Source organism: Lissotriton helveticus, chromosome 9, assembly GCF_964261635.1.
Source record: "Lissotriton helveticus chromosome 9, aLisHel1.1, whole genome shotgun sequence".
Taxonomy (NCBI): Eukaryota; Metazoa; Chordata; class Amphibia; order Caudata; family Salamandridae; genus Lissotriton; species Lissotriton helveticus.
The window spans coordinates 948,216,427-948,230,341 of NC_136070.1; the positions used below are offsets into that span (position 1 = coordinate 948,216,427).

At 42.5% G+C, this 13,915-nt stretch overlaps 1 protein-coding gene across 1 annotated transcript in view; it reads left to right on the forward strand.

Annotated features, from left to right (window-relative positions):
• The window catches only part of LOC144782061 (toll-like receptor 7), a 32,787-nt gene extending 20,459 nt beyond the window's left edge, over positions 1 to 12,328 (forward strand). The window contains 2 exon segments of the mRNA XM_078661203.1: positions 9,087 to 11,068; positions 11,070 to 12,328. Of these exon segments, the coding sequence (XP_078517329.1) occupies positions 9,087 to 11,068; positions 11,070 to 12,195 (3,108 nt within the window). The 3' untranslated portion in view covers positions 12,196 to 12,328.
• Positions 12,329 to 13,915: the final 1,587 nt, after the last annotated feature.

Here is a 13,915-nt window from a genome sequence, read left to right on the forward strand (position 1 = left end):
GCTGGCTTGGGAGGAAAAGAGAATGGCTCATGAGATGAGCCTAAAGGAGGTGGATCTGGAAGCCAAGCAAGCAGCAGGGTTCAGTAGCAATGATGGCAGCAATCAGTGTCCAATGGAGAGGTGAGGGTCTGTAAGGCCCAAGATCTGGTGCCCGTCTGCATGGTGGGGAATGCCATGGATAAATGGTTTTCTGCATATGAGATGAGTATGAGGAGAATTGGGGAGCCTGTCTGTAGAAACACATGCCCCCAATGAGGAGGGATACCCTTACTACATTAAAGGAGGGTAGAAAAGGAGGTGCACTCCCATGAAAGTCAAAGTTTGGGCTGACCCCTGAGAAGTAGTGCATCAGGCTCAGGGACAGCCAGAAACTGCCAAACCATTCTTGGTTGGATTTCCTGGACTACTCCAGCAAGGTACTGAGTGGTAGGGCGAGGAGCAATACAGTGAGTGATGTTAATGATCTGTATAATCTTATTTTGAAAGAGCACATGCTCTGTACTTGCTTTACAGAGTTGACCCGTCACTTAATTGACAGAAAGCTTACTTCACCTAGGGAGCTTGCCCAGGATGTGGACCTCTGGTTTAGCACCAGAGTGTCCAAAAAGGTATCTGGGAGTGACCCCAAGAAGGTTGGTTCAAGTCCCCCATCAGAGTGAGGGGAGGTCAAAGGTGAGACTGACAAGTCCTAGAATAAGGTGGGGGGAAGGGTTCATATGTCCCTTCTGAGAAACAAGGGACCATTCTGGTGGAAGAAAATTGTAAAAATAAAATTTTTTCATGTTAAAAGGTGGATATAATCCATACTATTTACACATCGAAAATGCAGTGTGTAACTGATGTTTAAGAATGTATAACCAACTGAATATGGAATCAAATAGAAACGAGGCCAAATAACTAGTATTTGATTTGCTAAATATTGCTCATCACTTGAGTAATCTATGGTACTTCCAGAATGATATCTTATTGGAATCTGTTACATTTTTATTGCCAATGTTGTGGTCGAGAATATTTCAACCTGTTTCGATATTTTGAACCATTGCACACACTTGCAAACTGTGCTATCAGAAACCCATGAATCAAAGTTTGAATCAAGTTAAGAACTAGGATATATCAACTACAATTAGAATTCAAAACTGATAAAAAACATGTAAATGAGTAAAGATGTTGTACATGGTAATACAATAATTTAAATTATTGGCCTTACATAATTAGATCTCCATTGAGAAAATTCTGTGAGAATATGGGGGATCGCTGATTGCAATAGTGATAATAAAGAAATTCCTTTTGTTCACTTTTCAATGTAGTTGGAATTCTTTTTTTAAAATTTTTTTTTATATATATTTTTATTTTATAACGCAAGAGAAATAATACACATATCAGGCGCCACCAAGCGAAACACAGCACAGCCGTGTACGTGGGAACGAAGATATGAAACACCATACAGTCATGAGCAAGAGAAAAATAAATACCAGCGAGGCTGGAGCGTACAGTTAAACGTCAATGACCGCCGGCATCCCCCACATCATTCACCACCAAAATGACAGGATATACAATAGGCATATGTGACACCCAGATATGCAGAAGAACAGGAGAATAAGCCACAGCTCTTGCGGAGAGGAAAGGGGGAAATAGGAAGGTCATAGAAATTAACAAAGGAAAAATAAAAAAAAAACCCGCAACCCACCACCCTACACCCCTGCTTATGGCTACGACCCAACCCCACTCGCAGTGTGTCTGTCGCCCCCTAAACTACACCCCAAGGATAGGGAAAAAGGTTGGAGGAGGAGAATAGTAAAGTACGATACAAGCTCCCAGACTCCCGCCCCCCGCCAAAAGCAGACACCCCCTACCGGCAAGATAGCAAATCGCGGCAAATCAAGAAATAGTTCGTAGGGGAGCCGTAACAAAAAGAACATCCCATCCAACCCCGGCTCAGAAGAAAGAGCAAATCCCATCAAGACACATCAGAAAAACAGTACCCAGGCCCATCAAATGTACAAGCGGTCCCGCTCCCACAGATACCACCCAGCAAAAACAGCGACAGTGCATTGAAGCGTAGCCAAGCTCAGCCCAGACCCTCGCGGTCCATCACGAAAAGTCCCTCCTGCACACAGAGATCGCCATGATTATGCACGTTGAGTAGTTCAATTCGAACCGCCATCATAACAGGAGTGCCAGAAAATCGTAGAACGTTAAAAGCAATGCAAGGAGAGGAGAAGCAGGATAAACGTACACAAAGTTCAAAAGTCAAAGCAAGTCCATGGTCCACCTGAGAGAAAGTAGCAAGGCGGTGTCGATCGAGTACAGAAAGAGGCGAAGGTCGAAATTGGCAAACGTTGCAGAAGAAACATTGGTCCATAATGGCAGTAACATCCATTTCGGGCGGCTTCAATGTCGGGCGTAACTCACATCCAGTCTTCTCGGCCTCGATAGCCGCCATCTTAAAGTTGCTGGGAGGGTCCAGGTCAATAGTCTGCACGGGGACCTTGGTGGCAAGAAAGGCAGTATCCTCGGGTGGAGTATCTAGGCTTTCTAACAGCCAAGGGTCGGAATCCGGTCTCGAGCAAATACGGTCTGCAGTTACGACCATCCCTTGGAAGGCGGCGGTGAACCGTTCGTGGAGCTGCAAAATGGCGGCCAGCACAGTGCGCAGCGACGGTGTAGTTTCAGTCCGCCCCATCGCCCCTCAATGAGCAACCGGGCGGGTAACCGAACCCCGGAGGTCGACTTCTCCAGGGTTCAGGGCAGAATCGATGTAAAACCACAATTAAGCACGCACACAGCACAGTGGGTGCACCGTCGCCGCTAATGAGGAACCAAGCCCAGAGGACCACCGGGAACCCAACGGGGTCTCCGGGAAGCGGAACCTCGAGCAAGCAGACAATATTTACAGGCCGCTGTAGTTGCAGGGGAAAGCCATCACCGGGGCATCATCCAATAGGGAGAAACAAAAAAGCCACTTCGAGAGACCGGATCCACCCACTTTTCGCAGCCGTTGTTGTTCGCCTCCAACACGGCCAAGTTGAAACTCGAGGCCCCGGCGTCAGAGCGGAAGCAGGCCAAGAATGGCGCACGGCATAACTTCGCCGTCCGGGCCGCCAGAGATGTCGGGGTTGCACCTTTCAAATCAGATGCTATTCACCAGCACGGGGGTCCGGCGGGATTTCAGGATAAAGTGCAGGATTTATGAGCTTCTGGCGGCGGTCGACGGAGCCGGGAGCTTATGCGGCCATCTTGTTTCCGAGCGTAGCTCCTCCCGTAGTTGGAATTCTAAGAATGCTAGCCGAGACTCATATGATTTGATATAGAGCGGCTTTCCCCGTGGTTAGTTATTATTTTGTATAGTAAGTATGTTTGCTTATTGTTGAAGCATCATAGTATTTAAATGCAAGATAATTCACAAACAACAACAAATATTAAATTAACCATGGTCTAAGTAAAATGAATATTTGAGTCCATACAGTCTCAAAAAATCTTTTTATTCTCCAGTTTATACGGTCAAAACATCAAAATTTGCAGACATAATATAATATATATCAATTATAGATAAAAAGGAAAAACTACATTCTAAAACGAGTGGCAGCACGAGGATGTTTACTGTTTCACCTTAATCAAGCACAGAATGTGTTTCTGGGTAATCCAATATGGTTGCAGGAGATAGTTTTCACTTCCGGGACATACTGTGTGGCCAGAGTTTGGTACACATTTCAAACTGACTTAATATTATGCCACGCATTAGCATCCAACAGAATTAATAAAAACGCAGGAATGTGTATAAAAAAACAAAAAATAAAGTCTCTGTAATACACATTTTTGAAAGAAAATTAAAAGGCTTGGCTCATTAATGGAATTTTAAACAAAAATGTTTTTATCTCTTAATTTTTAGGCATGCCTGTACCATGGGTTTAAAAAATGTGAACCTCTTAAATTACAAACACATTTGAGCTGAGTTTGTTTCTAGGATATATGAGGAAATGTGGAAATACTTTAATTATGTCAATGAAGTAGCCATGATACTAATCTTTGTATGGGTCTTGCCTTAACAAAATTCATGGTCTTATAATTGGAAGGACAACCAATAAGAAAAGGAATTCTGTACATCACTTCCGTAATGTTTTATGGGCTCTAATTTTGCAAATTTAAAAACTATGGTGCCTCTGATACATATATGACTGCTGTATAACTCATGAAAAGGTTGATTAGGTGTGCACAAACGATAGCAGTGCAATCTGTTAAATAAACATCAGTTGGTGGCTGGAAATGGAATTGTGCAAAATGTCCCCGACATTTTGAATTATAGCAGATCAAGATGTATAAGAAATAAGAAGTATATATTTTATATTGAATTCTTGCCTTTGGAGACTGTGGTGAAGTCTGTTGCAGCCAGGGACTCTCTGTCCCAATATCCAGGTGAGGAGGAGGAGCCTGCACCCAGCTGACCCATGCCGCGTGCCGTAAAGGCTCTGATCATCTCCCGAGGTGTGGGATGCTATTCTTGCCTTTGGACACTAAGGTGAGGTCTCTTGCAGCCAGGGACTCTCTGTCCCACTATCCAGGTGAGGAGGAGGAGCCTGCATCCAGCTGACCTGCGTGACGCACCCGGGCCAAGGGTGACCTGTCCGCGCCCATCAGAGACCAGAGGAGGCTGGGCTGGGCCCCCCTCTTGGTTTTATTTTCTCTGTTTTGGGGACTCAGGTGACTGGCCGTTTGTCAACCTTTGTCATCCCTTGTCATACTCATCGTCATCGCCTAAAATCGTTTTGAGAGTAGGAGCTTCTTCAGCACTTTTGGGGAAGGTTGCATAAGGATTAGGACTATCAACTGGAGGACCCGGGTCTTGGGCTCATAGTAGGCATTCTCGCACAGGTAAGAGGCCTTTTTACTCGTTTTAGGAGTGTGTTGGGCTCTGTATGTGAATTGGTGGGAGCAGTGGCCTGAGCCTTCTTGCCCTCATTCCTGTCTCCCTGTTAACATCGTTCAGTGCTGCTGGATATATCCCCTTTGGTCCATTGCCAGCCCTGTGGCCACCTTTTATTGTTGGAACTAACAAATTCCTCATCTACACAGCTCGTCAGACAAAGTTGGGCTATTTTCCAGGGACGCCGGGGTTGTTATAATGGGGAGAGATAGGCCTGTGTTACCCCCTGCCAAGGAGCATGTGAACACTGGGTCCACTATGGATGCTTTCTTGCAACGTGCCATTGTGGTCCTGGATAAGGAAATTGAGCCGGCCACTCGGCGACTATCTCGATACCCCGTAACTCTCCCCACCCAGTATTCTTCAGTACCCTCACGACCAGCATATTTGGAACAAGTTTCCCCTGCAGGCCCAGTAGAAGTGGCACTGGTCTTGCCTGAGGGTGCTTGCTCATTCTCCCTGACTCCCCTTCGACATGTCAGCGCTCAGCCACCAGCGCCTCAGACATTGTACGTAGCCCAAGGGGCAGGCCCTGGAGTGGGGATGAGAGCAAGAGCAAAAGGAAGTGCCTTTCGATTGGGGGTCATGTGAAGGGAGGAAAGAGTATCACTTTGCACCCTAATCCCTCAGATACCCCAGCCGAGCCCAGCCTGGACATGACGGTTTTGCTCGAAGCTCTTAAGGTTGCCCTGCTATCAGCCTTGGATCTTAAAGTAGACCCCATTTCACACCGTCTTTCCGCAATTGGTAATGATTTGAACAAGTTAACTGCTTTACTACACGGTGACCACACATTACCACTTATTTGTCCCCAGCCCCAACAGTCCTGACTCCTAGTACTCGCTGTAACGGGCAGGAGCTTGGCCCCAGGTCTTTACCTAAGTCAGTGTCTGGGGTGTAATCTCAGTGCATGTGCCATCCAGTGCCTTCAGCATGTTCATCTACATCCGCTCCATCACAGAACAGGGCATTACCATTAGCACTGGCAGCTACTCATTATGATGGGGGATGCCTCTCATCTTAAGCTAAAAAAAGCACTACTGGGTATGGGCTCCCTGGAATCTTGACAGTGGCTCCCGCGGTGATTACTATACGCCGATACCAGCACGCCAAAGGCAACTCTGAGAGCGTGATCCACCCGACCGCTCTATAGACACGGCGCCATCCTACAGAGATCCCTCGATAAAGGATTTATTGACAGTTCCTATCCACGACATCAAACAACTGCTTACTTCCCTCACTACCAGGGACACATTGTCTCTGGTCGGATTGATTGTTGAGACTCCTCTTCACCAGGAGTTATGAGGTCCTGATGAGAACTCCCAACCCATTAGGAGTTCGAAACGCGTAGACCGCTAGTTTATACGCCAATAGATCTCAAATGATTAGCATTTTTGTTGAAAACACAAACTTTTAAAAAAAAGTATTGTTTATGGTGTTTTGTATGCTTTATGTAAATAGACAATTTGTTCTCATTAGTGTGAGAGTCACAGAGTGAATGTGGAATGTGTGGATTGATTGGGAAACAATGAATGTGTTGTAATGTCTTGGAATGTGTACATTTGTATTTATTGTTCATTGTATATAATGTTTTTTGATCAGAGGGATTGAATAATTCGTATAAATTGCATAAAGTAATTTACATATGCATTTAAAGTGAAAATAATAAAACAATAATTTAATCAGACTGAATTACTAGTCTTAGAACCCCTATTTGGTTTCACTCCAATGTGCTGTGACGAATAACAGGAATTTAGGACAACAGTATTGGCAATTGTTCTGTTTATTATCACATCTTAAGCAGCACCAGAACCCAGGATCTGAAGCAGGTGGTTCAAACAGGATGTCTAACGGAAGGCTGGGTGGGATGCATTTAGGAGAATCTAGTAATTCTACCCAGAGATTGTGTACTATATACCTGCCACCAGAGTCGACTCTACTCATAGTGGTTTTAGCCAACATCCCTCGACTTGCCCCGGGTGCAAAGGAAGATTTTGACCAACTGAAGAACAAAGTTGTGCATTGGTTAAACTTAAATATTGCCTCAAGGTTGTGGGTAAAAAATCCCATCATCATGTTGCGTAGAACATCATGGGTGGGCAGTGCCAAGAAAAACTGGGTTGGTGACTGAGTAATTATCAACTTTAATACTTCTTTTTTGGTAAAGAGCATCTTAAGTTCTGCAACGCAGTTCAACCACAGGGGTCGTAACTCGGCCATTGTGGCACTCCCACTGGGTTAGTTATACAGGCCTTTGATCTACCCACAGCCTCTATTTGGAAATACCCTGGGGCCGTCCTTAGATGTAGGTTTCAGGAGCCAGCAGGAGGCAATTCCAGGTATAAATACATCTAATGGGTTTGCGCCCCTGAGCTCATTAGAATGTTGCGATTGATTGGATGTTGATCTGCCCGAATAAAATTCCCCTTCATTACAGTGTTTGGTTGGGCCATTGGGTTCAGGCTATCAAGACTGTAAGGGGTGCAAGTTTATTTCCTGGAACATCGCAGGGCTTGCAAGAAAGTTTGACAACCCAGATTGGGTGATTTTTTTGTAAGAAACTTCAATGTAATTTGCCTTCAGGAGACATGGGCTGTTGAAAATAGATTTTACTTGGAAGGTTGTAAAACCCTTATTGTACCAGCTACTCCCTCTGTTGCAGGAAGAGCTAAGGGGGGTTTGGTAACTTTTGTCTCTTTAGCAGTCCTAGGTAACTCCGTTATGCTGCTCAATATTTCTCCTATTTTACAGACGACGTCATTATCCAGTGGGACAAGCAGGTTATTGCTTTTAAATGTTTACAACGCGGTAGCCTGCCTGACCTAAGCATGCCATATTACACAGTTGGGCTCTTTCCTGAGGAACATGACCCAGAGTAAGCAGAACTATTCTAATGTCCTTATTGTAGGAGATTGTAATGTTCATATGTGATCTCAGGCGTGGGGAGGGGGGCAAAGATATGGGCTGTGCATGCCATACCAGCTCGCCATACTGCATACAGGTCACAGTCTTCTGTCCTGGTACTATGGCCTGAGGTACTAGTATCACAGCTGAAGGCAATGATTACATAGGTGGATCAGGGATCTGGTATAAGATGGGCATGTGACCGTGACAATGCTCAAAATAAAGCATAATTAAGATCAATTTTCTAGCCCAGCCTGAAGAAGGGTTTCCAACCATGGGGCTGATTCTGATGGGGCAGGAAGGGCTCTGACCGTTGGTCGGAGCCCTTCTGCCCGCATCTGAATGTGCCATTCGGTTTCCTTACTGACCAAGCCATTCCAATGGACTTGGTTGGAAAGGAAACCGACTTGGTTATCCAGATAGCTTCCGACGGGGCCCGAGAGCCTGTCCGCCATCCGGAAATCCTTCAGTACTCCTCGGGCTGGCTCTTTCCGGCCAAGGGCGTAGGATGGCAGTTTCCCACTGCCGTTTTGTCCCTGCCTTTCTGACACAAAAAGGTAGACAAAAACTGTCTTTGGGGGCCCTCAGTATGGCCCCCATGGGTGCGAGCCATCTTGGGGTGCCTGCCACAGGGTGCAGGGAAAAATGCGAGCATGCATTCCGTTAGGAATGCATGCTCCCATTGTTAAGTATAGGATTGCGATTGTTCTGTCGCATCCTACTTGCAGATCTGGAACCGACGACCATAGGTTGTTCGGTTCCAGTATCTGTTCGATGTCTGACGGACTCTGGTCCGTCCGACATCGGAATCGTCCCCCAAGTTGTAAAGGAGGGAGATCAAGGAACATAATGAAGGTCATTGTTTATATTACCAGGGCAATGTATCAATAAATCTAAAATTTGTTTTACATGAAAGTTAAATGAGAGTACTTTGGTGACCTTTTGAACCCACGTCAATGGTATCATCATGAAATAAAAAGATACTGTGTATAATGATGTAAACCTTTCACACTAAATTAGAATACAACATTCTTGGAATCTTCCTAAAGGTTATGAAGTCCTGTTTTCAATCATAAGTATAAAGTAAGTATTTTTCCTGCAAAAACATTGGCCAGCAAACTTAAAAGTATATTACATTTGAATTTACCATATCATGTATTCGACTGCTGGGATTACAAATCCCTATGGAAAATGGTTTCTGCAACAAGGCTGTTTAATTGGTACTTACAAATAAAATATGTTATATTTCTTTTGTTCTTAGATCTCCCTATATAACAGCCTGCTTTTGAAGATTCATTCAATAGGGATCATACTAATTGCTTCGGCGACCCTCCCTCAATTTATGCCATGTGATGACACCAACAACTCCACCCTTGTGAACTGCCGGAACAGGAATTTAAAAATTATTCCATCCATTAAATCCCAAAATGTGAGGAAACTGGACCTTAGTTGTAACCACCTTGAACATATAGCTAATTACTCTTTATCAGGGATTCCCAATCTTCTGTCTCTCAATTTAAGTTGGAACTGTGCACCTGGTAAAGTGCGAGCTGAGGGCGAAACGTGCAAATTGACAATCGAGCGCAATGCTTTCACTGGACTCTGTTATTTAGAGAATCTAACACTTGCAGGTAATAGCTTGACTGTGGTGCCTTGGCTGCCTCCTAGCTTAAAACTGTTGGATTTGGAAATGAACAATATAGTTATGTTGGGATTTCACAATATATCCGGCTTAGTTAATCTTAGACAGCTCTATCTTGGCATGAACTGCTTCTATCGGAACCCATGTAACTCTTCATTTACTTTCTTGAAGGACATGTTTAAAGATTCAAAATCTTTGAGAACATTATCATTGAAATTTAACAACCTTACAAGTGTTCCTTTAGGCCTTCCACCTAATCTGCTCTATCTTGACATTTCAGAAAACAAAATAGCTGAAGTAAAGCACTCTGACTTTGACAATCTTACCAAACTGGAATACCTGGATCTTCAATGGAACTGCCAACGATGTGACCATGCTTCACAACCTTGTTTTCCATGTGCTAACAACTCTGCCCTTCAGATCCACCCTGATGCATTCAATCACCTCCAAAACCTTAGTTTTTTGAGACTCAACGGTAACTCTCTGCACAAAATCAATGACTCTTTGTTTGTGCCTTTAACCAACCTAAGATCATTGGATGTATCCGACAACTTTCTGGCATATGATATTGCACATGGGACATTTTTCTCCAAGCTTAGTAAAGTCACAAGTTTGCGTATGAACTATAACTTTGTGCCTGGAATGGTATTTACAAAATTGAGGGTCTCTCCAGCCTTTGCACATATGCGCTCACTAAGATACCTTTATCTCGATGGATACTTATTTGGGCAATTGGATAAAAAAGGAATAGAACCTCTCCTGAAGCTCCCAGATCTACAAATTATAACCTTCAGAACTAACCTCATTGACCAAGTGAACTTGACTCTCTTCGCTAACGTCCCAAGCCTGAAGTTCATTGATTTGTCTCGAAATATTTTAACACTTTCCGGACTATGTGAGAGAACCCAATGCTACACAGAAACCTCGCCACTAAGTCTGTCCAATGAAATAACTTTTTCTGAATACTATCCTCACTGGAGGTATTCAACAGGAGGTAGGGACACCCTTCAACACCATACTTACTATTTTAACTTTCCATCCTGCAGAAACTACAGAAGGTCGCTTGACTTGTCCTTTAATAACATCAAAGAAATTGAATCAGAGTTCTTCAAAGGTCTGGACGAAATCCAGTGCCTCAATCTTAGCTGTAATTTCATCAACCAACGATTAAACGGGAGTCAATTTTTACATCTAAAGTCACTGAAGCTTTTGGATCTTGCAAATAATAGAATTGACTCTTCCAATAATCATTCTTTCACTGAGATTCCACATTTGGAGATACTGTACCTCAATTATAACGAATTCCAATTCATGATAAACGATTTTTTTCATAGTTTTGATTTCATTGAAAATCTGAATTCCCTTACATTTTTAAGCCTTTCTTTCAACACCATAGGCATCAGGATATCTACAAAGCTAAGGAGTAATTCACTTAAGGTTTTAGTATTCAGATATAACAGGTTGGACATAATGTGGAAGGGAGGGACATATACCTACCTGAATTTATTTACAAACCTTCATCAATTGGAAGTCTTGGATATTTCTCTTAACAAATTACAGACTGTGCCATACACAGTCATTGACAATCTCCCTAAATGTTTGAAAGTTATACATCGCATTTAATGAAATCACTTTTTTCCACTGGAAAAACATAAGCTCCCTTGTCAGCTTGACCACTCTGGATCTTAGTCATAACTTTCTGACATTTTTGCCAAAAGAACCAGTTTATTTTGGAAGCAATTTCACATTTCTAAGTTTGAAATCCAATAACATTCAGACCCTGAACCAGGCATTCTTCTCTGCTTGCAGCACCTTGAAATATTTGATTATTAAAAACAATCATATCAAGTTGATAAATGAAAACAGTTTTCCAGAAACACTCCTTACAAATTTACAATACCTTGATGTGAGTGGAAATCCATTTAGGTGCACATGTGATGTCCACTGGTTTATTAGGTTTTCTAAATCTGCCAAACTCAAATTGAAGCATGCCTCTACTGGTTTGGTTTGTGATTTGCCAGAGTCAAAACAAGGGCAGAGTTTGTATTCCATTGACCCTCGATCATGCCAGGACATATATGGTAACCTGGCATTCATTTCCACAGCTTCAATTGTAGCATTTTTCACGCTTTTTCCAATACTAAAGAAACTGTTTTGGTGGGACATCTGGTACAGCACCAGAATACTCAAGGCAACATTTAGAAAAGAAAGTACTTCTGTAAAAAACCCAGATGGTAGTGAATATGATGCATTCATTGTGTTTGATACTCAAAAGTATGCTATTGTTGATTGGGTGTACAATGAACTTTTGTCACACCTGGAGGGGAAAAAAAGGAAACATTTTAAACTCTGCTTAGAAGAAAGGGACTGGGTTGCTGGCAAATCCAGAATTGAAAATCTCTGTGATGCTGTTTATAAGAGCAAGAAGACCATCTTTGTTCTTGATGCTAATGGGTTTGAATGTGGGCTCCTAAGACATACCTTCTTTATGGCACAACAGAGGCTGCTCGATGAGAAGATGGATGTAGCTATTCTTGTGCTGTTAGATAAAGAGATCAAGATGTCTAAATATTTACTTTCCCGTAAAAGAGTGTGCAAGAAGTCGATCCTTCACTGGCCATGTACACCAAAAGGTCAGCCATATTTTTGGCACTCCTTGCGTGTCCTGCTGACAGATGATAGCAAGCACTGGTATGACTCTAAGTTAAGAAAAAGCATTGATGGTTAGACTCAATTAAAATATCATGAGTTTTTGGTGTTTCTAGAAACATTTAACTGTATCTATTGCATGTGTCTAAATATGACGTATGTTTATCTTTTGGAATGATGCAGTGATTGCAGTGAAATTTAAGTGTTTGGATTCTAATATGCAAAAAATTACATTTACATGAGTTCCTCATCAGTGTGTCCGTTCTTTAGGTGTGTCACCATATTGAGTGGGTAGTATTGATTTATAAGAATATAAATGTACTATTTTTACCTCCAAATCTTATTACTTGGACTATACATACATTGTCAAGGTACATAGATGTGGGGTTAGGAATAATAAAGCAATACTTACCTATATATCCTTACATTGATTATACTGTGGTAGCTGATATTGAGCAGTGAGTGTATTCTTGTAGAGAGGTATTTTTCACCTCGATTTTCTGACATACACCTGGTCAATAGTACCTTTGTTGCAGGGATTCTGCCCAGGAGCAGAACTATGCCTGGGACTATATAATGTCAGCATGTAGGGACTGAATCACCATACCCCATCGGCTTCTATGGGCTGGAGTCTGACTAGCTCCTAGTGCCTCACTCGCCCTCCTAATCTTTCAAGAGAGACATGCGATTTGGCACCCCAGAACACAACACTCCTGACCCTCTCCGGATCCCGATAGCAGATCTGCCCCGTTCATTCTCTCACTTGTACTTGTCCACAATAAATAGAAAAGAGACAGAAGGAAAGTTTATAATGTTTATTTAAACTATTGTTGCACTACAACTAGCAAAAAAATACAGGTCAGTCATGACTTTAGCTTAGCTACTAAACTGTATACAATAAAGAGTCATGCCATATTATCTAACAGATTTGCCTAAATCCACCCTCACTACGAAAGCTTAAATGATTATAGATTATAGATCTCTGGGCTTAGAAGAGGACCCCAAAACGTAGCATTCATAGATAGTTGTTCTACATCCCAGCTGACGCAGCTCTCTTGTCTCAGGACCTTTGCGCTGTCTGCCAGTCTCCCTTCTCGGTGTGTTTAGAACTACATGTCCCGGGTTATATCACATAACGTGTTTTCAAAAACAGCATCTTGGTGTCTCTATTATGTCTAGGTGCTAGTATACAACCACAGAGACTAACAAAGAGCAGTATTGTTTGACTTTGCCTAGGATGTGCAGACTAAATCCCCGGAAAAGGTAAAAATACAAAAACATGTGCCAACTGTAAGTGAAAATATAATTTGGCACAAAACCAAGATTGTGCTTTGGTAACCTGTGTAAAGCAGAAGCGGCCTACAACGTGCATAGTTAGGCTAACATGGGGAAATAAAAATGTCCATGTGGTGATCCTGTGATAAATCTCCATGAACATTTATATTGTGGTTTATTGGCATTCAAACGTTGTACGTATCAATTGCTTGATTTGTAATAATGATTTATTGTAGTAGGATTATGTGTACATTTTCCAGTTAGAGAAGTCAACATTGAAATTGAGGACCTTAAATATGCAAATCATTGCATCTCTAATGGACATGTTTCCAGTATTGGTCCCCACATGATACCATAATGGAACTGTTGATAAACAATGTTTAGAAGGCTATTACAAAGCAAAAATGTGCTAACTGTATCAGGTAGTAGAGCTATTATGTTAACAACCTACTGTGATAAATACCTATTGTATGAGTGTAGAGGGGAGTTCAATAAACACAAACCCTCTGACAAAGCATCTGCAT